The following is a 24,146-nucleotide window of genomic DNA, read 5'->3' as shown; positions in this document are numbered from 1 at the left end:
GATTTCTAAGACATTCTGAAAACATTCTTGTTAAAAAACAATCATATAACAGAAAGCAATTTTCAATGACATTCGCTTCTTTAGAATGGGTGTGATATAGCGTGCAATTTTTACAAAAAAAAAAAGAAAAAACTAAACTAGAAATTTAAAAATGACAATGTTTTCCTTTTTTTTTGGTAATGAAAAACAAAATCGATAAAAAAATATAAAAATAAGACTACACTAGTCTACAGCTACGAGACAACAATATTTACTTTGCATTATCAGTGTGTGGTGCGGCAGCCTGCATAGAAGAGGAAGAAGGTAATGTCGTTACAGATTGATCCAAAAGCTGTTAAAAAAATCATAAAAAAGAAAAAAAAAAACAATTAAATAAATGAAAAAAATAATAACAAGAATAATAAGACTATATTAAAAATTTATATATAAACAAAACATTTTCAATAATATTTTCCTTTATTTGATACAAAATTACCAATTTTCTTCTTTCTTATTTCTTTTTTTTTTATCAAAAAATACTTTTCTCTTAGTGCTTGAAATTATACTAAAAAAAAGTTTCACTTCACTTTTCTTTTAAATAAAACTTAAAAAAAAAAAATACACGTTTATTATAATAACAAAACAAAAAGCAAAAAAAAGGACTTTTGGCAAACTTACCTCATCGGACAGCATATGCAGCGATACACCCAGATTATCACCATCAACACCTAAAACAGCGCCCAGCTTCACTATGTAAATGCCAGACAAACGGCGCAAGGATTGCAAGCGCAAACGCAAATCTGTCAACCTGGAAAGGGTTCTTCAATTTAGTTGGTTGAGTTGGATAGCTCTTGGGGTTAAAGGTAATGAGGGGTTAGCATGGGCGGACGAAAAAATTTCGAGTTCAAACAAAAAAATTGCAAATCAAATGAAACAACAACAACCAGGAATAAATCGGTTGCAACGTTGACAACAACAACAACGTTTGGCGGGGGAGAAACAAACGAAAAAAATTTGTGGTATTTTTTTGTTTTCTGGGGTATAATAAAAAGCTTCAATTTTTTTGTTGGAAATATAATCATGAAATAGGTCATGGAGTGGAGACTAATAAAATGCAAAAAATGCCAAAGAGAGAAAGAAAATGGACTGGGTTATCTTTGGTAGTGGTGGTGTTGGTGGAAGTGGGAGTTTTTTTTAGGTTATTTTCTATATACCATGAGAAGAAGAAGAAGCGTATGTGAAGTAAAAATTATGACCCATAATTATGAAAGGTACGAAAATGTTCATTCATTGTTTTTGAGGGGCAAAAATAAACTAACTATAGAATCTCCAGAAGATGTATGAAAAATTATCTTAACTAAAAATTCTTGATGGTAATAATGAATGAAGTCGATAAGATTGTATTTGTTTTATAGGGTGGTATAGAAAATAATACAACAAGGACACTAAACATTTAAATGTGTTATTCCTTTAGAATTGACCCATATTTGGATTGATCTCAGAACATGCAATAAATTTTTATAAAGAAAATAATCTTTATAGAGCACGTTTCTAATAAAAAACAAAATCCTTTTGGCGAAGTTAGTTTTTTAATCTAAAATTTTGTGTGTTTTTTTTTTGCATCTGAGACCAATGGCATATTCTAAGGATCAACTCTTTAAGAAATAACATCAACGGATCAACATGAACATGTCTGTCTAAGGAGGTACTTCAACAAAAACAAAAAAAGCTCAATTATATTTGTGCCTTTTGAAATACAAACTGTTCTAAATATGGGCAGTACTTGAAGCCATTCTTTATAGATTGATAAGGGTTAACAGTTCGAATTTCAGACACATATATAAATATTTTTACAAAGCTATTCACGGGATTAGTTAGTGACTTGAACATTTCTTTTTTTTTTTAATTTTCTCCTTAGATTTAAAGCCCAGGGTCTTTTCTAGAACAAAACATTAACAAACAAATTACGAATCACTTTGAGTTATACAGACGTATTACGAGATAATTTCGTTAAGTAGACAAAACCTAAAATTATACAAAATACACAAATTATCAGACAAAAAAAAAAACAAAATCTCGAAATTTTATTCTATTTCCTAATTTTTTTTTTGTTTTTAGTTGAGATAAAAATTATTTCAAACTACATCTTCTACTGTATCTACTTGAGAGATTAGATCTACATTTTTGTTTATAAGGGCAGGGTTTATAGGCCACTGACTTCTTAGAAATGGAGTTGAGATGGTGAATAAGAAAATTTCGCACTGTTTCAAGTAACAAAACTTAAATAAGAAAAAAATTTTAATTGTTATTTTTATTAAAATATTGCAATTGAAAAAACTGACAGCTATCGATTACATTTTATATCTTGTTTCATCTGTTGAGGCAAATATTTTGTAGTTACATGCCATTTTACGGTTGAAACCTTTGACATTTTTTACATTTAAAATGAAGAACTATTCGAAGAGTATCCCTTATTTAAGGCTAAAGAAGAATTTTTAAGACTCCAAGGTACTAGCGAAGAAGAATGGATGCCTAACAGCATAGATAAGAAAAATTACCCTTAGAAGTTTATTAAATTGTTTCATCTGTCGACGCCAACATTTTGAAGAGTCATTAGAAGGTTTTTGCCTATTAGTACAGCCTTTTCTAGATGAAAAAATTGGCAATTTTGTCTTTGAATGTGAAAAATGGTGAGATAAAATATAATAGCACACACTTTATTCAGTTGTTTCATCTGTCGACGCCATTAGTTGGAAATACTGTGACAAGGCCCGAAACTTTCTGGGTTATTGTTTCATCACAAAAATTCCAAATGTCTGGCAAAGAATAACTTTTCTGTTGTTTCATCTGTCGACGCCATCATTTTGAGGTATCATAATAAGGTCTTCTCCTCTAGTACAGGCAATTCTCCGAGTGCTAAAATTGTGATCGGCGTTCTTGTGACACAACAAATTAAGATTATACAGATGTTTCATCTGTCGACGCCATTATTTTGGCGTTTATATACCTTCAGGTGCTCAAGACGCCAAATCGAGTTATAGGTATAGATGAGAGCTATAATAAGTTATGGATCGAATCGGACCATACTCCGCATAAATGTTGGAGCTCATAGCAGAAACCATTCTTCATCATTTTAGCCAAATAAACATTCCATTAAGGAATAAGGGCAAACTTCTCCATTATGAATGAGTGCTGTCCAATTCAATTTTAAGCTCAATGACAAAAGAGTCTCCTTTTATAGCCTAGTCCGTTCTTTATCCTGTAAAAACTTCTCCCTCACAAATGTCGCCTCTCCAATGGTTTCTGGTATTATTTCTAATATCAATGCCGAGTCTGTAGTCTGAATCGGTCTATAACCTGCTGTAGTTCCCATATAAACCGGAGATGACGCCTATGATGATGAACGCCTAGGTTCAGCGGAAGGAGAGGATAACCAGAGCAGAAAATGTTTTTGATGTTCTCGCCAGGACTCGAACCTAGGCGTTCAGCGTCAACACCGGTTTATATGGGAGCTTATCAGGTTATAGACATGCATGGATATAAGAAATCTTACTAGAAGCCATTGTTCCACGTTTTAGCCAAATCGCATAATAATTGGGCTTAAGACGACGAACAGGGAAATCGGTTTATATGGGAGCTATCTCTGGATATAGACCGATTCAGATTACACTCGACATTGATGTTGGAAATCATAACAGACGCCGAATAGGGAAATCGGTTTATTTGGGAGACGATTCAGACTTCACTCCGCGTTGATGTTAGAAATCATAGCAGATGCCAATGTGCAAAGTTTTAGCCAAATCGGATAATAATTACGCCATCTAGGGGCTCAAGAAGTCGAATCGGGAAATCGGTTTGTTTGGAAGCTATAGCAGGTTATAGACCGATTCAGACTACACACGGCATTGATGTTGAAAATCATAGCAGAGGTCTTTGTGCACATTTTAAGGCAAATCGGATAATAATTGCGCCTTCTAGGGCTCTAGGGGCTCAGGAAGTCGAATCGGGAAATCGGTTTATTTGGGAGCTATATCAGGTTATAGACCGATTCAAGCTGTACTCAGCATTGATGTTGGAAATCATAGCAGAAGCCAATGTGCAAAGTTTTAGCCAAATCGGATAATAATTGCGACCTCTAGGAACTCAAAAGTCCGACCAGAAGATCGGTTTATAAGGGAGCTGCATGTAAACATTGATCGTTTTGGGACATTTACAATGCCCAATGACCTACATCGTGTCCATCCAACTGTGAAAATCACATGGGCGTCTAAACGAATAAAGAAATTGGCTTGACATTTCTCACAAATACTTGCTATCGATGTAGGTCATTGGGGATTGTAAAGGTCCCAAAACGATCAATGTTTCGGCATTGATGTTACATCGACTTAAATGTCATGACGACCAAGAATATATAGGGTCGCAGATCAATATTTCCTAGTGTTGCAAACGTAATGACTAGATTAGTAGACCCCCATCCCAAGGTGGAGGATATAAAAAGCCAATTATCTTTAAAGAAGCATTAACAATAATCAAAAGTTAAAATTTATAAAAAAAAATATGTAACCCTTCACCATTCTTGTTACTCCATTTCGTAAGCAATTGATTGATCAAGCCTTTGAAACCCCTTCAAGCCCATAGTAATAGCAATACAAGTATTTAATTCTACACACTCTACATAGAAAAAGTCTACACAAAAGTCTTCATCATACACTTTTAGACATGGGACGACACAAGACGAGCATTTACAATTTCTATGCTGAATCCCATTGAGAAAATTTTCATCGTGCCGCCCTCAGGCTCCGGCATATGGATAACTTACCTGGCATAGGTATGACTTGATTCGTCGGAACCTTCAACGGTCCTAAGCAATTGGTCGGCAGCATCTTGTAAACTAACCACCCGAGGTTCACAACGTTCCAGTTCACCACGTAGATCTTTGAATTTTTCAAATTTGGAGTGCAGTATGGCACGGTCTTCGGTCAGGTCCACCGGTTCGGAGGCCTTAATGTTGGCCTCGGTCTGTTGCAGCCAAGCACAGAGCTCATCGATTATGGCATGGAATTCACTGTTGCCCATGAGGGCTGTCTGCAATTGGCCTTGCCATTTGGTGGCATTGATGCAGACATTGTTCCAACGTTCGTTATCCTCTTGCAGACGATCTCTCAACTGGCGGGCCTTCTCCGTATCCAAGGTGTGCGTGGCCAAGTGATCTCCGACCACATTGAGCGAGTTCACAATGGACTTGTGACTCTCCAGGTCGAGTAGAAATTCGCGATGATCTTGCACCACATCCTCGAGTAGTTCAATGTTGGATGGTGGAGAGTTTTGGGCCTTTTGAGTGCCTTCGGCAAATTGCAGCCATTGTTCGAGACGCCAGAGATCATTGTCGATCTGTTGCCAATTGCGTTGTGTGCAGAGCGGACACGTGAGTCGACCGATCTCGCTGTGAGAGGGAAGAAGGAAAAAGGAAATTAGATTAGAAACCAATTCGAAAAAAGACCACACTAACAATAAAAACCAATACCCAAAAGCTAAGACAAACACATTGCAGTGCAGCAAGTGAATCATCCACTTGCTTCACTTTTAGTGCCAGTGCCGGTCTGTTTTGTGGCAGAGTGTTGGCGGTGGGTGAGAGGCTGAAAACTTACTGTGTACATTGGTATTTATAAGCAGTTGGTAAGTTGCTGCATTGGTAGGAGCCAAATGCCGAATGGAAAGCGTGTTATGAGATTGAGAGGCGCGCATGATCAGTGTAGGGTTATTAACAATTAAGTTGGTGTGTGTGTATATATGTGTATGTTGTGTTCGTGAGACAACGACAACAAGTAAGCATTGTATAAAATAAAATAAAAAAAAAAAACAAATGACAAAATAGTAACGGTTAGTAATGCACCATAATTCCAACACCAATTTCAATTTTCTTAAGCATATCACAGTTTGGGGAGCCTACCTTGAATTTTGATCGTTTTGCTGACGCGCCTTCCATTGTGACTGTAAAGTTGCGAAACGCAGCGTCAGCTCTGACACAGTATCCTGTTGGGCTTCCTCTTTGGTGGCATTACACTCACTCAGCAACAGTTGGCTCAAATGCTTGACCAGTTCGGAGGACGACTGGGCATTGCTCAAGAGTTTGGACATCTTTTGTGGACCAGGTTTGCGGGTTCTATCGCATATGGTTTTCTGCAGATCGCCCAGGTTCGATTGGCATTCGGCGATGGCTGTCTCCAGTTCCATGATGTAGGCATCCTTGGCAGTAATGGATGTTTCTCTGGCCATGGGGGCCTTGCGCAGCTTACGTTTGGACAATGTGTCCACTTGTACACCTGCATCGGACTCGCGTACCTTGGTGGCTGTTATGGCTGCTTCGGTAGCTGTGGCACCCAAGGCGGCGGCCTTGGCAAGCCAATCGGTTTTCACCGTCACCACACGGGTTTGCACTTCACGCCACATAGTGGTCAGTTGGCTCAGCAGTGTCACTATGGAGCTCAGGTTTTCGGGTTTCTTCATTTTATCCTTGGCTTCTCCTGCCAATTTCTCGGCATTTTGAATCTGAGCCTCAAGCTTTTGCATTTTACGCTCGAAGCTGTCCACCCTTCTGAGGGCAGTCTTGGCCTCGTCCGCTGTGTTGGGAGGCTTTTCAGCCAATTTGGCAAAATCATTTTGAAGTACGGTCAGACTGTGTACCGCCTCGTCCTGGGCCTTCTTGAAGTCGCGATACAAAGCCAATTCCTTGTTGATGGTGTCCGTGATGGCATGACATCTGCCATACAATTGCTTCCACTTGGTTACCATCACCTTGGTGGGCATTGTCAACTTTTGTATGTTCTCGGGATCGACGCCTGAGCTGGAGGTAAGTTTGGCATAGATGTGTTCCAGGTGCTTCAGATTGGGCTCTTGACTCTGCAATTGCTTAAGTTTGTGTTCCACCGCCTCTTGCCTCTGCTCGATTTGATCCTTGTCCAGCTTGTTGAGGTCTCTTTCCAGAGCAGTGATTTCAGTCTCTTGATTTTGAAGCCAGGCCTTGTGTTCGGTGGTCATTTTGATGAGTTGCTGCAACATGTTCCAGACGGTCAAAATGCGCTGCTTGCGCTCGGCCGACTGACTGCAGACATGTTTCCAGCGGGTCTCAAGATTTTGGGCGGCCAAGGCAAGGTTGGCAGTATTGATGTGGGTTCGCCAAGTGTCGGTATCGTTCAACAGCATTTCTGCCAGATTGAGAACTTCTCCTACATTGCTGCTCTTTTGCTCCACCGAACGTTGAATTCGCTCATGCTCCTTCAGCTTGGCCTCAATCACTGGAGGAGTGTAGGAATCGAAGGTGAGGGGTTTGCCCAATTCCGATTCGACTTCAAACATCCAAGAGCGTAGCAGGGCAATGCGTTCCTCCAAGCGTTGCAGGGTCATCTTAAGGTCATTGATTTTGCTGGTGCGTTGCTTGCACAAATACTTGATGCGGTCCCAGCGATCGATCAGCACATCGGATTTCTCTTGAACGTCGGTTCTGACTGCCTCACCGTGAGCTGTGTTGTCGGCATACAAATCTAGAATTTCCTTGGCCGAAGATAAAAGCCATTCGCGATCTCGTTCTCTTAGGGTTAACTCGGCATTGATTTGCTTCTCCAGCTGCTTGGCGAACTCTTCGGGATTGGCTATGGCCGAAATGTCCGAGGAACGCTCCATGCGTTCTTCCAATTTATCCAACCATTTGGACAGACGCTCATAGCGGCTATTAAAGTTGGTCAGCAGCATGAGTCTCTCCTCAATGGTGTTGATCAGGGTGGAGAGTTCATAGTCAATGTCCGAATGCTGTTGCCAGAGAATCCAAATCGATTGTCTTATGGACTTCATGTCATACGGGCTTATGCATTCCTTGAGTTCCTCCTGCAAGACATTGAGGCCTTCCAAAGAGGGCTGAAGTTTGGACAAGACAACCCTTTGATTTCTCAATTGTCCCAGGCATTCCTGTATGGCCTCTTGGCTAGTGGGCAGGTTGGCTTCAGTCTTGGTTACCAGTTGCTGGGCGGTGGCCAGTTGATTTTGCACATCGGCCACCTTTTGTTCATATTGCTTTTCCAGATCCCTGATCTTGGCCAAGAATCCTGCCCAAGTCTCCAATGCAGCCTTCAGATTGTTCACGCGCTGCACCACAGAAGCCTGCTCCATGCGCACCGATGTGGCCAAGGCATCATCACAGAATTTCACCAGTTCCTGCTGCTCATTCTTCAGCTTGGCACACAGATCCTCGCCCACGGGCATTTGATTTATGAGCACCTCCATGCGCTGTTGCAAACGAGGCAGGCGCTTCAGGTGTATGTATCTGAGTTGCAAGGCACTGCGCTCTTTCTCGCGTTCCTTTAGCCATTCCAGTAATACTTGCAGGTCTTGGCGGTAGCCATTCCAGAGGTCCATGCGTCTTTCCAGTTCCACATTGCGCTGCATGATGCGCGACAGAGTTTCATTGTGCATGTTAGTCAACTGCTTGAACTGTTCGTTAACTTCGGGTTCCTGTTGTTGTTCTGCCTCAGTGTGGGAGGCCAGCACATTTTGTTGCGAGACCAAAAGATTTTGATGGATTTCGCACAAATGCTGCTGCTCCTTAAGGGCAGTATAATCTTCGGGTATGGCACAAGAGAGGAAAGACTGAACATGCTGCAAATACTGGCGCCACAAACGGAAGGCCTCTGTTGAATTCTGAGAGCGCACCAAACGTGTGGACAGACGATGATATTCTTGGAATGTGTCCTGGAAAATCTTTTGCCACAACTCCAAGACCTCTATAATGGAGGTTTCGTCACGCGGCTGTCCATTTTCCAAGGGCAATGGGCTGACAGAGTCGCGTTCTCTCAGCTGCTTCAACTGTTCCTCGGTGCGAGCCAAGGTTTGCAAATGATTTCTCAGGACATTCAATTGCTCTTCACTCTCCTTGGGGGTGCGGGATTCTTGACTGATGTCCTGTAACAATGCAAATAAAAAAAAAACAAAAAGTTTTAGTTAGATGCCTAAGTCAACTACGAGGTTAGTACTTTGCGCTGCATGGGCTTTGAAAAAAAAATCGGAGCGTTCTCAAGCCTAGGACACTTGTGTGTGCAACAAATGCGTTTTGCATACTAAAACACTGCCACTTAACACTGCGGCTCTGGGGTTTCGTGTATGCTGCTAACTTGCCTACCTTAATGCTTCCGCCATGAAGTCTGACAATGACCTCATCCATAATTTTGCGCAAAAATCAATATCGGCCCAGGCAATAGAGCTACGACACACCTGTCCTCCCTTCCTCATTCCCTCCCCACTATGGCGGTCACTCCTCGAACATGTGCGTGCGAGCTGCCAAAACTAAAGTTAGGTGTTTAATGGCAAACGAGGAAGAATATTCCTTTGTTGTACTTCTAATGGCCCTAGTGAATGGTGACCATACCACACCCTACAGTCTGCTCAGTTCTCCAAGGGGCTTGGCTATCGCAGTTTAATACATCATTGCTCCCTGAATTAATGACATTTGGACAAAGGACAGACTATCCTTTTATATCCTCAATACATCTGTTAGCGTTTTTAGATTGCCCCCGCCTGGAGTTCTCCACCGCATAACATGCCCACACTGCATGTCTGTAGGGTATAAAGTGCCACAGAAAGTTTTCATTTCACACTTTTAACCCACATTTCCAATTTTCAACAATTATTCGCGGCTGAGGTTAATGGTGTTGTTTTGTTTGATTTTTTTTCTCTTTTCGATTTTCATTATGGGAAATTTTAAGTTATCCCACACCCTCAATACACCCACGTTTCCCCCATATTCGCCTATGTATGTATATATGATAGACCATAACCATTGCCAATGCTTATGAGAATTTTCACCAAAGTACAATTTGGCTTTCATTGTCGTTATTGTTGTGGTTTTTGTTTGGATTATTTCTTCCTGACAAATTCGAAACGAAAGCAGCATTGGTTCAAATGAATCGATACATGGCATACAGGGCTTGAAAAACTACACCAAATCATGCGATTGCCCCTGTTTATCAGGACCATAGTGAGAAGTGGTCATCAGAATTCGGTCAAAGACAATTTGAGTACATTTATTCTTCTTCTTCTTCTTTTTGACTCTATAAATAAATCATGTATTATATACGAATAGATAAACTCTTTCCCATCGTTTTGTAGAACATGAAATGGAGAACCAAATTAATTTTTATTAAAATTTAATAGACAAATTTGTCTAAATAATTAATTGGGTTAAATAAAAATTAAAAAAGACATGGGCATAAGAAGTGCTTATTAATTAAAAAGACAATAAATTTGTGATGAAATCATATCAATAAAATTTCGAAAAAGATATAAGTTTAATATTTTTTTAAAAAATTCTGATTTGAATTTTAGTCAAAAAGTTATGTATGAGCAAGATTGTAGGATTTTAAGGGAGAAATTATATGAAACAAAATTTGATGTTTATCAAATTTTTTGTAAAAAAAATTCGTGTTAATCAAAATGTTCAAAAGATGTTTGATCTTTTTCGTTTTAATACTATAAAGTGGAAATGACGATTTATCTATTTATTGTCTATAATCGCATGGTATCGATAACTATCCAGTACTTCATTGCATTGAAATTTTATCTAGAACAACTGACTTGCGCTGCATAGGACTAAAACAAAACACAGTAATTATAGTGTACCAAATTTTCGATTAAAAATTAATGTTGATTAGCCAGATTATCTATAAACAATTCATGCTCTTCACATTATTCGACTTTCATTCTTTACTCCGAATTTAATTGTATTGTTATTCTAAGAATATCAATAAAATGATCAATTGTAACCGATATAAATAAATATATACAGATATTTCATTTTCAGATTTTTATTTAAAAACTGTTTTCCATCATTTTGTAGATATTAATTTGGAAGTTAATCGTTATCAATTTAATGTTCATCCCAGTATAATTTTTTTCATTTCTAGTTTGTAAAATTTGTTCATAATTTTATCGATAATATGAAAAATTTTACACTTTCTTTTTCGTCATTTTATCGATAATAAGTTGTTATGTTATGTTTTATGCTCATAATATTATCGAGAATATGTGTATTCAAGAATGCTAACTTAACGTTAATAAGTGTTTGCATAAAAATCGATAAATATTTCATGTTTGTTTATTTTTTTTTCAATAAATTTTTAAATTCAATAAATTTTAATTTTCGATAAATTTTTAAATTCAATAAATTTTTGATAAAAATTAAAATTTCAATGCACATGTATTTTTTAGTGCCATTCGTGAATCCATATGTTATCGATAACTATTTACGGTTACGATTACTCATCAGCCATATTAGGTGTGAAGGCTTCAAGGGCCGTACGTTGGTATGTTGTACTTGTACCTAATTTTTTGCGAAAACGCCTCAATGATACAAATACCACATTAACCACGCTGGTTTTTTTAATTTTCGATAAATTTTGAAGTTCAATATATTTTCGATAATTTTTTAAATTCAATAAATTTTCGATAAATTTTTAAATTCAATAAATTTTCAATTATAATTGTAATTTCAATACACATTTATTTTGTAGTACTAAACAGTGAATCCATGTTTCAGTACAAATTTGAGCTGAACTAGAAATCGATTAAGGTTTATTGCTTATAAAATGATGAAACAATTTAAAATGTTGTTAAAAATTTAATACTTTTTAATTTTTCCATAAATCTTTTAAGCTGAATACCTTGTTTATTTTTTTAATATAACTTAAATTTATCAGTTATACGATAAAATCCAATGATATTTATGAAATTGACGATAAAACTTTGATATTATTTTGTCAAACAAATGAAATTTTTTAAATTTTCGATAAATTTGTTAAACCTTTTATTTAATGTATCTTTACTAAATAGTCGTTAAAAATTTAATGTTTAATAAATCTGCTATAAAACAATTTAGTTCAATATTATTTTTACGTTTTACGTATTTGCAAATGTTTTAATAAAAATATTTTTAATACATTTTGAAAAAAATATCTATTCAAGTTTTCGATAAAAATCGATTTTAACTTATTATCGATAAATTATTAATTTATATAAAAAAACTTAGATATAAAAAAAATTATCGTTAACAAATAAATAATATTTAAATTTTTGATAAAAAAAATTATCGATAAAAAATTTTCAGTTCAATATTACTTTTTATTTTAAGTGTTTGGAAGTATTTAAAAAAAATATATTTTTAACACATTTTGAAAAAAAATCTATTCATCAAGTTTTCGATAAAAATCGATTTTAACTTATTATCGATAAATTATTAATTAATATAAAAAAATTTAGATATAATAAAAATTTTCGATAACAATTAAATAATAATTCAATTTTTGATAAAAAAAATTATCGATAACAATGAAATAATAATTCAATTTAAAAAAAAAATTATAGATAAAAATTTAATATTTAATAAATCTTCGATAAAAATTTTCAGTTCAACATTATTCTTCATTTTACGTTTTTGCAAATATTTTAATAAAAATTATATTTTAAACACATTTTGGAAAAAAATCTATTCTTCAAGTTTTCGATAAAAATCGATTTAACCTTATTATCGATAAATTATTAATTTATATAAAAAAATTTTAATATAATAAAAATTTTCGATAACAATTAATCTATAATTAAATATAATTGATAAAAAGTTTATTTTCATGATTTTTTAGAAAAACATTTAATAATTAAAAATTTTTGATAATGTTTTTTATTTTAGGAATATTCTACTATTTATATTTCGATTTTTATTTGTTTGAACTTTTTTATATTTTAATGTTTCAATTCATTAGTTTCTTACAATAAATTGATTTGTAAAAATTTAAAATAAAATCTTCATTTAATTCAAATTTTTTGATCAAATATATGACGAATTTTTGCTATTTATAAAAATTTCGATATAAAAATATTATTATTAAATAATCCATAAATATGGGATTTCTATCGAATATAAAATGCATGTAAATACTTTTGTGAAAAAAAGGAATTTTTTTCAAAATTTGTTGAAATAATATAAAATATTTTGATAGAAATTTAATATTTATAAAATTTTCGATAAAATTTATCGAAGTTTCGATTGAATATCGATATTTATCGAATTATTTATTAATAAAGATATTCATCGATATTTCGATTGCTTGTTGCTATTTATTGAGTTTTTATTAAATTTTCAAATTTTTAAAATTTTTCGATGTTAATTAAATTATCGATATAATTTAATAATTGTCGAAAAAATCATAGTTTATTTAGAATTGTTTTATTATGTTTATTAATCTTTTGACAAAAATTTAGTGCTTATAAAATTAACAACAAAATGTTGAATCAAAATTTTATGGCTCAAAACTTTAAAATTTGATTTAAAATATTTAAAGAAATTTGATAATTAAAAAATATTTGAAACAAAATAATATTTTCATAAAGTTTTTATTCTGGCGCTTGTAGAAATTTGATGTTTTTCATATTTTTGCATTAAAATTTTATGATCGTAAAATATTCACCCATTTCTGTTCTGGGAAATGTTTGCCCCCCAAAAATTTAATATGATAGTGTTCTATAACTTAAGTGTTTGAAAACAAAAGTTGTTGCTCAGCAAAATTGCTATAAAATTGTCAAAAACTGCCAAATCGAATATTTGTAGACTAGTTCTCATACTGGCGTCAAAATTTATTTCGTTCTACCAAATTTGTTTTATTTAATAATAATCCATGTCATTCAAGTTTTTATGTGACGGCTTTTATTTATAGTTTGATTATTATTGTGGTTTATTTGCGTGTGGCATTTCTTAACAATTGTGAGAGGTTTTTGTTGTTGTTTTGTGTTTCTTCAACAAAACCCCGATTAAATGTGTGGTCATTTCAAAGCTACATTCTAACCGGTTTGGTGTTTTAGAATTTTGTTAATAATCTCATAATTTTTTTGCATAAACAAAATTTTTGATGAGGTAAACACCTTCTTGTTATTTGTTGGTTTTTTTTCAACTTTAGACTTTCTACAACGGAAATCACTGTGCCGCTTTTTTACGCGTCTGTATTAGCCCAATCCTCTGAGCCCAATCACCAACCCTGTCCAAATTTGAATATCAGCCATATACTCGTGTGGCCCATACCAATTAGGGCTAGGGCAATTTAAAACACCTCGATAATTACCTAACGTTTAAACGCTGGCCCAAAGCCATAGTCATTAAGACATAGGCATACATTTAGCAGTAATTACGACTCGAAACCGTTACGAGCAGTAGAGTTAAGTTAAACTTACCTGGCGCACATTGTTGAAGTATTCCTTGGCATCGCTGCAGTTCTTTTCGATTTCTTTGCGTTCACGTTCTTGAGCCTCGGCCACATTGGCCAAAGTGGTAATGGTCTCCTTGCAATTCTCCAGACGCTGGCCTAGCTCCTCTAATTCGCCATGCATAAAGTTGGACGAGTCCAAGCCAATATCAACGGCAATTTTCGATACCATTTCGCGTAGTTCCAATAGCTTGTCATCCTGATTGTTCAAATTGTCTTGGCAGTTCTGCAAATGGCCAAAAACAAAAAAACGGACATTAGAAATAGAAATGGCATAGAATTAAGAGAATTGTCGGTACACTGAACTGAACAGATCAGACAAACTGCCTTGCCAAAAAAAAGGCTAAATTTAGAAAGTGCATTGGGTTAGGAAAAATATTTGGTTCAGCCGTTGTTGCCTTAGTAGGGCTATAAATACCTTATTCGCAGAGTTTGTTTTGTGCGAGAGAAAGTCCTCAGGCTATTGGCCGAGTTATTTTTGTAAAGTTTCAACTCGAAGTGGGGAAGGTATGGCAATGTTTGTTGTTTCTCTTCTGGCTTTTGTAAAATTGCCTTAATATGTCACATACTGTGGTTTGCCATTTGAGTGAGGCTTCCTTCCACATTTAATATTTAATTAAAATATTATCGATTTTTTTCTTGTCGTCATCATCGTTTGTTTGCCAAGCGTCCGCATGGCCATTCAAATGTTAAATGGTCCCATACACGCATATGGGAACTGGCGACAAGTCAGTCAGTCAGTCATCAGTCCGTCAGTCGGCCAACTTAAAAGTCATATTCACCTAATGATTGGTATTGGTGTTAGAAGAAGGGCCATTTGATTTGGCTTTTGACTTGTGTTTGGTAGCGTTGGAGTTGAGCATGTGTTTTTTCGTTGTTTGGTCTCCATTACATGGGTCCCCCGCTCTTATGGCATACATGGCGACATACATGAATGTATACTTAACCATATTTGTATGACTAAATACTTTATTTTTCTTTTGTGTGTTTGTTGTTTTTGACATTAATTCTTCGTAACACGTTATATGAATTACTCGATATTGGTTAGTTCTGAAGACTAATGGTTTGTACACTGAAAAAAAAAACTTTGAAGGATTTTACTGATACAAATTCGTCGGGTGTTCGTCGGGTATTGCCATTTAAGAGATTTTTGGTTGGAATGCATTTTCGTACCATTTAAAACACTAGGCCCAGGCCTAGTTGGGCCTGTGAGAAGTGAAAAAAATATCAAGTTCAAAATTTCAGCCAAATCCGATAGTAATCGCACCCTCTCAAGGTTCAAAAAGTCAAACCGAGAAATCGGTTAATATGGCATATGAACCGATTTGGAAATAAAAATCTATGTGAAAAAGTTCAGTAAAATCGTATAATAATTGCATTTTCTAGAGACTCAGGAAGCCAAATCTGAAGATCGGTTTATATGACAGATATATTAGGCCGATTTAAATTATACTTGGTAGAAAACAATTTCAGCCAAATCGGTTAAGAATTGCGCCCTCTTGAGGCCTAAGAAGTCAAATTTGAAGATAAGTTTACATGGCAGCTATATAAGGTTATGTGCTGATTTTGAACCATACTTGGTATAGTTATTGGAAGTCAAGCCAAAACACTACGTGTAAAGTTTCAGCAAAATCGCGCCCTCTGGAGGCTAAAAAATCCAATCGGGAGATCGGTTCATATGGCAGCTATATCAAAACATGGACCGATTTGGCCCATTTACAATCCTAATCGACCTACACTAGTAGAAAGTATTAGAAAATTCTTCTTCGAAACTTAGCGTGTTTTCGACAGAACAAATAGATGAACGGACAAGGCTAAATCGACTTAGAATGTCAAGACAATCAACAATTGTTGGGTCTTAGAATCATATTTCAATCAAATTTTTCATGGTCATGTTTTGGGAGAAAATTTTCTTGTCAGCAATTTTTTATAGCTCAAAAATTCAAACAACAAATTTTTTGAAAATTCTTGGGAGAGATTTCCGAAAACTGTTTTTGTGTCATGTAAAATTTGATGGTTTCTATTAAAACCAATGCACAGATACGTCTTTTTGATGCACGCTGATTAAGTTCTTGAACGTGTCAAATCGGACCATATTTGGATATATCTGCTATATAGACCGATCTGACGATAAAGGGTCTAATGACCACAAAATACTTTATTTTTTATCCGATTTCGATGAAATTTGAAACAGTGAGTAGTTTAAGGCTTCCCGACATTTGACCCAAATATGGTTCAGATCGGACTATATTTAGACAAGTAAGAAGGCGTTAAGTTCGGCCGGGCCGAACTTTGGATACCCACCACCTCGGGCATATATGTGAACCACATTTCGTCAAAATCCAGTGAAAAATGCATACCTTAAGCCCCATAGCAGCTCTATAGATATCATCCGATTTAGACCAAATGCTTATAACTACAAGTCATTGTTCAACCGAAAGATCGGTCTATATGGCAGCTATATCCAAATCTGGACCGATCTGAGCCAAATTGAAGACAAATATCGAAGGGCCCAACACAAGTCATTGTCCCAAATTTCGGCTACACCGGACAATAAATGAGCTTTTTATGAGCCCAAAACCTTAAATCGAGAGATCGGTCTATATGGCATCTATATCCAAATCTGAACCGATCAGGGCCAAATAGAAGAAAGATATCTAAGGCAAATCACTGTCCCAAATTTCAGCAAAATCGGATAATAGATGTGGCTTTTATGGGCCTAAGACCATAAATCGGAGGATCGGTCTATATGGCAGCTATATCCAAATTTGGACCGATCTGGGCCAAATTGACGAAGGATGTCGAAGGGCTCAACGCAACTCACTGTCCCAAATTTCAGCAAAATCGGATAATAAATGTGGCTTTTATGGGCCTAAGACCATAAATCGGAGGATCGGTCTATATGGCAGCTATATCCAAATTTGGACCGATCTGAGCCAAATTGACGAAGAATGTCGAAGGGCCCAACGCAACTCCCTGTCCCAAATTTCAGCAAAATCGGATAATAAATGTGGCTTTTATGGGCCTAAGACCCTAAATCGGCGGATCGGTCTATATGGGGGCTATATCAAGATATAGTCCGATATAGCCCATCTTCGAACTTAACCTGCTTATGGACAAAAAAAGAATCTGTGCAAAATTTCAGCTCAATATCTCAATTTTTAAAGACTGTAGCGTGATTTCAACAGACAGACGGACAGACGGACAGACGGACGGACATGTCTAGATTGTCTTAGATTTTCACGCTGATCAAGAATATATATACTTTATAGGGTCGGAAATGGATATTTCGATGTGTTGCAAACGGAATGACAAAATGAATATACCCCCATCCTTCGGTGGTAGGTATAATAAAGCTGCCATATAGACCGATCTGCCGATAAAGGGTCTGAATCCCATAAAAGTTTTATTTATTACCCGATTTAGCTGAAATTTGAAACAGTGGGTTATTTTAAGCCTCCCAAAATAGGACCCAAGTAGGGTTTAGATCGGACTATGTTTAGATATAGCTGTCATATAGACTGATCTGCCGATAAAAGCTCTATTTATTACCCGATTTTGCTGAAATTTTAAACCATGGGTTTTTTGGTCTCCCGACATCCGTCCCAAATATGGTACGGGTCGGACTATATTTAGATATAGCTACCATACAGACCGATCTCCCGATAAAGGTTCTGAAGCTCATAAAATCTTTATTTTTTAACCGATTTCGCTGAAATTTGAAACAGTGGGTTGTTTTTGATCTCCCAACATCCGACTCAAATATGGATCAGATCGGACTGTATTTAGATATAGCTGTCATATATACCGATATCTCGGTTAAGGGTTTGAAGCATATACACCCGTGGTGGTGCGTATCCAAAGTTCGGCCGAAGATCGAGGCACTTGGAACGCTATTCTACGTTTGGCTAGTGCAACAAATGTTCTGTCATAGCCATGGTGCGGTCCACCATGCCAATCAAAGTATTTTTTGCCAACAGCAATCTCTTGCCAAACTTTTATAAAGTCTTTGCTATGCTATTCTTTGTATAGAAAGCGTGAAATTTAAATGATCTAGAGCTAGAATATGCTCGCAAACAGAGAAATAAAGGGTGATTTTTTTGAGGTTAGGATTTTCATGCATTAGTATTTGACAGATCACGTGGGATTTCAGACATGGTGTCAAAGAGAAAGATGCTCAGTATGCTTAGACATTTCATCATGAATAGACTTACTAACGAGCAACGCTTGCAAATCATTGAATTTTATTACCAAAATCAGTGTTCGGTTCGAAATGTGTTTCGCGCTTTACGTCCGATTTATGGTCTACATAATCGACCAAGTGAGCAAACAATTAATGCGATTGTGACCAAGTTTCGCACTCAGTTTACTTTATTGGACATTAAACCAACCACACGAATGCGTACAGTGCGTACAGAAGAGAATATTGCGTCTGTTTCTGAGAGTGTTGCTGAAGACCGTGAAATGTCGATTCGTCGCCGTTCGCAGCAATTGGGTTTGTGTTATTCGACCACATGGAAGATTTTACGCAAAGATCTTGGTGTAAAACCGTATAAAATACAGCTCGTGCAAGAACTGAAGCCGAACGATCTGCCACAACGTCGAATTTTCAGTGAATGGGCCCTAGAAAAGTTGGCAGAAAATCCGCTTTTTTATCGACAAATTTTGTTCAGCGATGAGGCTCATTTCTGGTTGAATGGCTACGTAAATAAGCAAAATTGCCGCATTTGGAGTGAAGAGCAACCAGAAGCCGTTCAAGAACTGCCCATGCATCCCGAAAAATGCACTGTTTGGTGTGGTTTGTACGCTGGTGGAATCATTGGACCGTATTTTTTCAAAGATGCTGTTGGACGCAACGTTACGGTGAATGGCGATCGCTATCGTTCGATGCTAACAAACTTTTTGTTGCCAAAAATGGAAGAACTGAACTTGGTTGACATGTGGTTTCAACAAGATGGCGCTACATGCCACACAGCTCGCGATTCTATGGCCATTTTGAGGGAAAACTTCGGAGAACAATTCATCTCAAGAAATGGACCGGTAAGTTGGCCACCAAGATCATGCGATTTGACGCCTTTAGACTATTTTTTGTGGGGCTACGTCAAGTCTAAAGTCTACAGAAATAAGCCAGCAACTATTCCAGCTTTGGAAGACAACATTTCCGAAGAAATTCGGGCTATTCCGGCCGAAATGCTCGAAAAAGTTGCCCAAAATTGGACTTTCCGAATGGACCACCTAAGACGCAGCCGCGGTCAACATTTAAATGAAATTATCTTCAAAAAGTAAATGTCATGGACCAATCTAACGTTTCAAATAAAGAACCGATGAGATTTTGCAAATTTTATGCGTTTTTTTAAAAAAAAAAAGTTATCAAGCTCTTAACAAATCACTCTTTATAAAATTTTTATATTATTCCGAAAAAATGTATAAAGAGAATTGACAAATGGTTTTCAACAAAAGTGATTCTTCAGGACGATGAATACTTGGAAAACCCTATAGACGCACTGCAAGGCTGCCAGCCATCCTATAATGGATGTTGTAATAAAATAGAAATTTTATCCGCTAAGGATAAGAACAACTGTTTAACCCTGACTATTTTTTCTCCACATGTAGTCAAAAGTTTACCATGCAGTTTTATCTTTTAAGCAACCATTTTTTTCGAACTTCGTCATTCATCACTCCTCTATTTGTTTTCAAAAAACAAAAAGCAACTGCCAAGCCTTTGAACAAAATAAAGTTCTGATAAGGCCTTTTGTTGAAATGTCAGAACTCTTTCTTTGAGATTAAAAGAAACCACTGCTTTTTCTCCATGGTCTCATTTTGTTATTTTATGCTTCAGGCAGATGATAAGAAAGATTTTAAAATGCTGTAAAGGGAAGGTGACTGCACTCAAAAAAAAAAAACAAAACTGTTATCACCATAACTAAAGGAATTAGAGCTAAAGTGTGGGCGTTTAAACAGTGATTATCATCGAAAACGTTTTTTAATACACATTAATAATGTTTACCTATTCAGGCCGCTGATTGAATTTAAACTTTTAGATTGATTTTTGAATACATTAAAGTGAAGCGATAATCGTTTGAAATTTAATTCAAACCGATTAAATTAAGCCTTCAGCGAGAATAATATATTAAGGCAATATAATCCAGGTGTTGTTCTAAGTTTGAGTCAAAAATTCGGAATAAAATTGTTTTAATTATGGGTAAAAAAAAGCATTTTAAACATACAAATGCCCTGATTGTGAATTTTGGAGACATTGCGTGAGTAGGTGGGAGTGTGTTAATCCATTTGGCTAACTGGCCTGATGATTTGAGTTGTTTCACCGAAATCTTGTAAGCAACATTACATCTTGATTTATTTAAAAACCAAAACTTCTAATTTTCTATGTTCAATAGGTGCACGCAACATTGTGGTACAATGTTGGACAATATCAGGTTCGGCCGGGCCGAATCTTGTATACCCTCCACCATGGACTGCATTTGTCGAGTTCTTTTCCCGGTTTCTTTTTTTAGCAAAACAAAGGATAGAGGATAAGAATTGCAAAGCTATTGAAGCTATATCAAGTTATGGTCCGATTCAGACCATAATTGAATTGAATGTTGGAGTAGAAATTATTGTGTAAAATTTTAGCCAATTCGAATAAGAATTGCGCCCATTAGGGGCTCAAGAAGTAAAATAGGGACATCTGTTTATATTGGTACTGTTACAGGTCATAGAACGATTCAGACCATATTTGATGCGTATATTGAAGATCATGGGAGAAACCGTTGTACAAAATTTCATCCAAATCGGATAGGAATTGCGCCCTCTGGAGGCTGAAGAAGTCAAGATCTCAGATCGGCTTATATGACAACTATATAAGGTTATGGACCGATTTGAACCATAATTAGTACTTAGTACAGTTGTTTGAAGTCATGACGAAACACGTCTTGCAAAATTTCACCCAAATCGGATAATAATTGCGCCCTCTACAGGCTGAAGAAGTCAAGATGCCAGATAGATTTATATGACAGCTATATAAGGTTATGGACCGATTTGAACCATACTTAGTACAGTTGTTTGAAGTCGTAACGAAACACGTCGTGCAAAATTTCAGCCAATTCGGATAAGAATTGCGCCCTCTAGAGGCTCAAGAAGTCAAGACCCCAGATCGGTTTATACGACAGCAATACAAGGTTATGGACCGATTCCCACCATACTGAACACAGTTATTGGAAGTCATAACAAAACACGTCATGCAAAATTTCAGCCAAATCGGATAAGAATTGCGACCTCTAGAGGTTTACGAAGTCCAGATCCCAGATCGGTTTATATGGCAGCTTCATCAAAACATGGACCGATATGGACCATTTACAATCCCAACCGACCTATACTAATAAGAAGTATTTGTGCAAAATTTCAAGTGGCTAGCTTTACTCCTTCGAAAGTTAGCGTGCTTTCGACAGACAGACGGACGGATGGACATGGCTAGATCGCCTTAAAATGTCAAGCCAATCAAGAATATCAGCATAACCTAGTATACTGTAAATTTTAATTTTTTTTGGAGATAATGAGTACTTATTTCCTATTCGCTTTTCCCGATATTTTTCGGCGATTACTTTATAGATAAAATGTTAATAAAATTCTTTTTTTATCATTGAGATTTTTGTAGTGTTTCAAAAAAGTAATCGTGAAGAACATGGGTTTTCAATGGTGAAAAACGAATATAGTAAAAAACATTTTCCGAGTGTATTGCTTAGCTATTTGTTTTTGTGTTTTACTGATCTGTTTATTGTTTCAAAGAATTTTTAAAAAGAGTTTTTCTCTTTGTTTGTTTTTTTTTTGTGTGAAAAAAGTTTTCCACTTACCTTGGCATGTTGCATTGATTCCATGGGTTGTTTGAAGGTCTTCACCGTATCCATTTGTTGTTCGATATAGTCCTTGACTTGAGCTGAGGCGTTATGATATTTGTGCCAAAGTTCTACAGCACGTTGATAGCGTGTACATAAATTCTGTAGATTATCGGATGTATCATTCCAGGCCACGACAGCTTCTTGGACGGCTGATTCGATCTGTTCAACTATTTGAACATCACAAGTTTCGATTAGAGGTTTTGCCGATGTCTGTAAATCATCTAACAAAGTCTCGCGATTTTGTAAATCACCAGCGAGTCCCTTTTGTTTTATTTAACAACGAAAAAAGAGGTTTAGAAAAAAAAAACAAATTTTTTTTAAATTTTAACACAAAATTGTTTAAAGAAACACTTTCATTTAGCATAGAAGGAAAACAACACTTTCAATTTCTGTGATATGTCACATTTTTCTCACATTAACAATACCAAACGACTCTCACATTTGGCGATTTCCCATTACCGAGGATAAACCGAACCGACGACCAAGACCATGCGTCTCATTGAACCGAATGTTTTGTATTAACTGAACGAAGTGGTTTAACTTGCTCACTTGATTGCTTGCTTAGTTAGCACGAGTGAATGAATGCTGGCTGCCATGCTAAGTTGTTGTTGTCACTCACTCTCTCTGCTCTATTTGGCTACTTCCGCGTGTGGTGTGTGCTTTAAAGTTTTGGACGCTTTGCCCTCTTCTTGAAGGTGTGTGTTAGTGTAAAGACCCACTGTGCCTATAATGGTATCTGCCCAGTCAGCAGAAATCGAATTTTTTGGGTTCCCATAAAAATATTACTTTAAGTGTTACAATGTAAATGGTTTCTTTTTTTTGTTTAATCTCCACTAATTTGTTATAAATAATTACAACACATATGAGTGTGTATGCGTATGGAAAGTACATGCGTGTATGTTAGAGCACTATGGCGTTGTTGCTTCATCTATAGTCTACAAATAATTACTTCATGTTGTAATTTGGTCATCGCTACTTATAGGTCTTCCTTTCCATACCATACCGTCGCCGTCAACGCCGCCCTACGGCCAATGACCACATCATATACATAGAGCGGCAATGTGAAACCTAAATGGCCATTGACAGTTTGCTTATTTTGTTATTGTTGTTGTTGCAGCAGTACATCTATTTACCTACTGCGAAGTTGTATGTAGAGCTAGCTATTGCTACCTATTATCATCCCAAGAGTATATCTTGGCTACCTAACTTGTATTCTTATTCACAGCAGCACCCACCCAGTCAGATAGGCAACCAGTTAGTTAGCTAGACAACCTCTTCCCGCCCTGACGGGTTTAAGCGAAAATCCCAAACCAAGTCAGACAAACATTAGAACCATATTTGTCTTTTATATTTTGACTAATTTCACATGTTTGTCTCATGTTGTCTTATCGCAGATATTCAAAGCATATTGCCAATGTTATTTGCCTGCCTTTAAGCCCAAGGCACAGTGGGTGGAAGATGTTTCATTTCATACGTAGAGTATGAGAAGGTATAACAACTAACTTGAGTGTGGCCTTGTTAAGGATTTAGGGTAAACAAACATGTTTTACGACACCATTATCTTTTTATAACTCATTTAGTTATGGTGGTAAATAAAACAGTTATAGGCATTAATTTGAAAAAAAAAAAAAACATTTTAAGGGTCAACAAATAGGAGAATCAAAAATTTACGAAAAAACTTAAAAATGTTATTAAAAGCAAAAAATAAAAAAAAATAAATTTTTTAGAAAAAATTATATTTAATTTAGAAAAAAATTAATATTTTTAGAAAAAAATTTATATTAAAAAAAAAAATGTTTTCCTTTTAACAGAAAATACGAAAGAATCTCATTTAACAAACAAACTTTTATTCTTTTAGAAAAAAATTAACTACAGTTAAAATGGAATCATAAATTAAAACCAATTTAAAGAATTAAAAGTTAAAATTTTTTTGCAAAGCAATTTTTGCACAAAAATGTAATTTTTTAGAAAAAGAAAATTT

The 24,146-nt window shown here is 36.0% G+C and overlaps 1 protein-coding gene across 19 annotated transcripts in view; it reads right to left on the bottom strand.

Annotated features, from left to right (window-relative positions):
* The window catches only part of LOC106081285 (muscle-specific protein 300 kDa), a 315,875-nt gene that overhangs the window by 5,316 nt on the left and 286,413 nt on the right, over positions 1–24,146 (bottom strand). For 11 of the 19 annotated variants that reach the window (XM_059364509.1, XM_013243150.2, XM_013243151.2 and 8 more), the window contains 7 exons: positions 22,121–22,426; positions 14,242–14,499; positions 5,930–8,931; positions 5,628–5,663; positions 4,799–5,422; positions 658–799; positions 255–331 (listed from right to left, as the gene is read on the bottom strand). In XM_059364509.1, coding sequence (XP_059220492.1) covers positions 255–331; positions 658–799; positions 4,799–5,422; positions 5,628–5,663; positions 5,930–8,931; positions 14,242–14,499; positions 22,121–22,426 — 4,445 coding nt within the window. The remainder of the gene's footprint in view (positions 1–254; positions 332–657; positions 800–4,798; positions 5,423–5,627; positions 5,664–5,929; positions 8,932–14,241; positions 14,500–22,120; positions 22,427–24,146) is intronic. The other 8 variants (XM_013243155.2, XM_013243156.2, XM_059364505.1 and 5 more) reach the window with 3 other exon arrangements.

This window comes from Stomoxys calcitrans, chromosome 3 (assembly GCF_963082655.1).
Source record: "Stomoxys calcitrans chromosome 3, idStoCalc2.1, whole genome shotgun sequence".
Taxonomy (NCBI): Eukaryota; Metazoa; Arthropoda; class Insecta; order Diptera; family Muscidae; genus Stomoxys; species Stomoxys calcitrans.
Note: the sequence above shows the minus strand (reverse complement) of the source record. Positions and strands in the feature narration are given on the sequence as shown.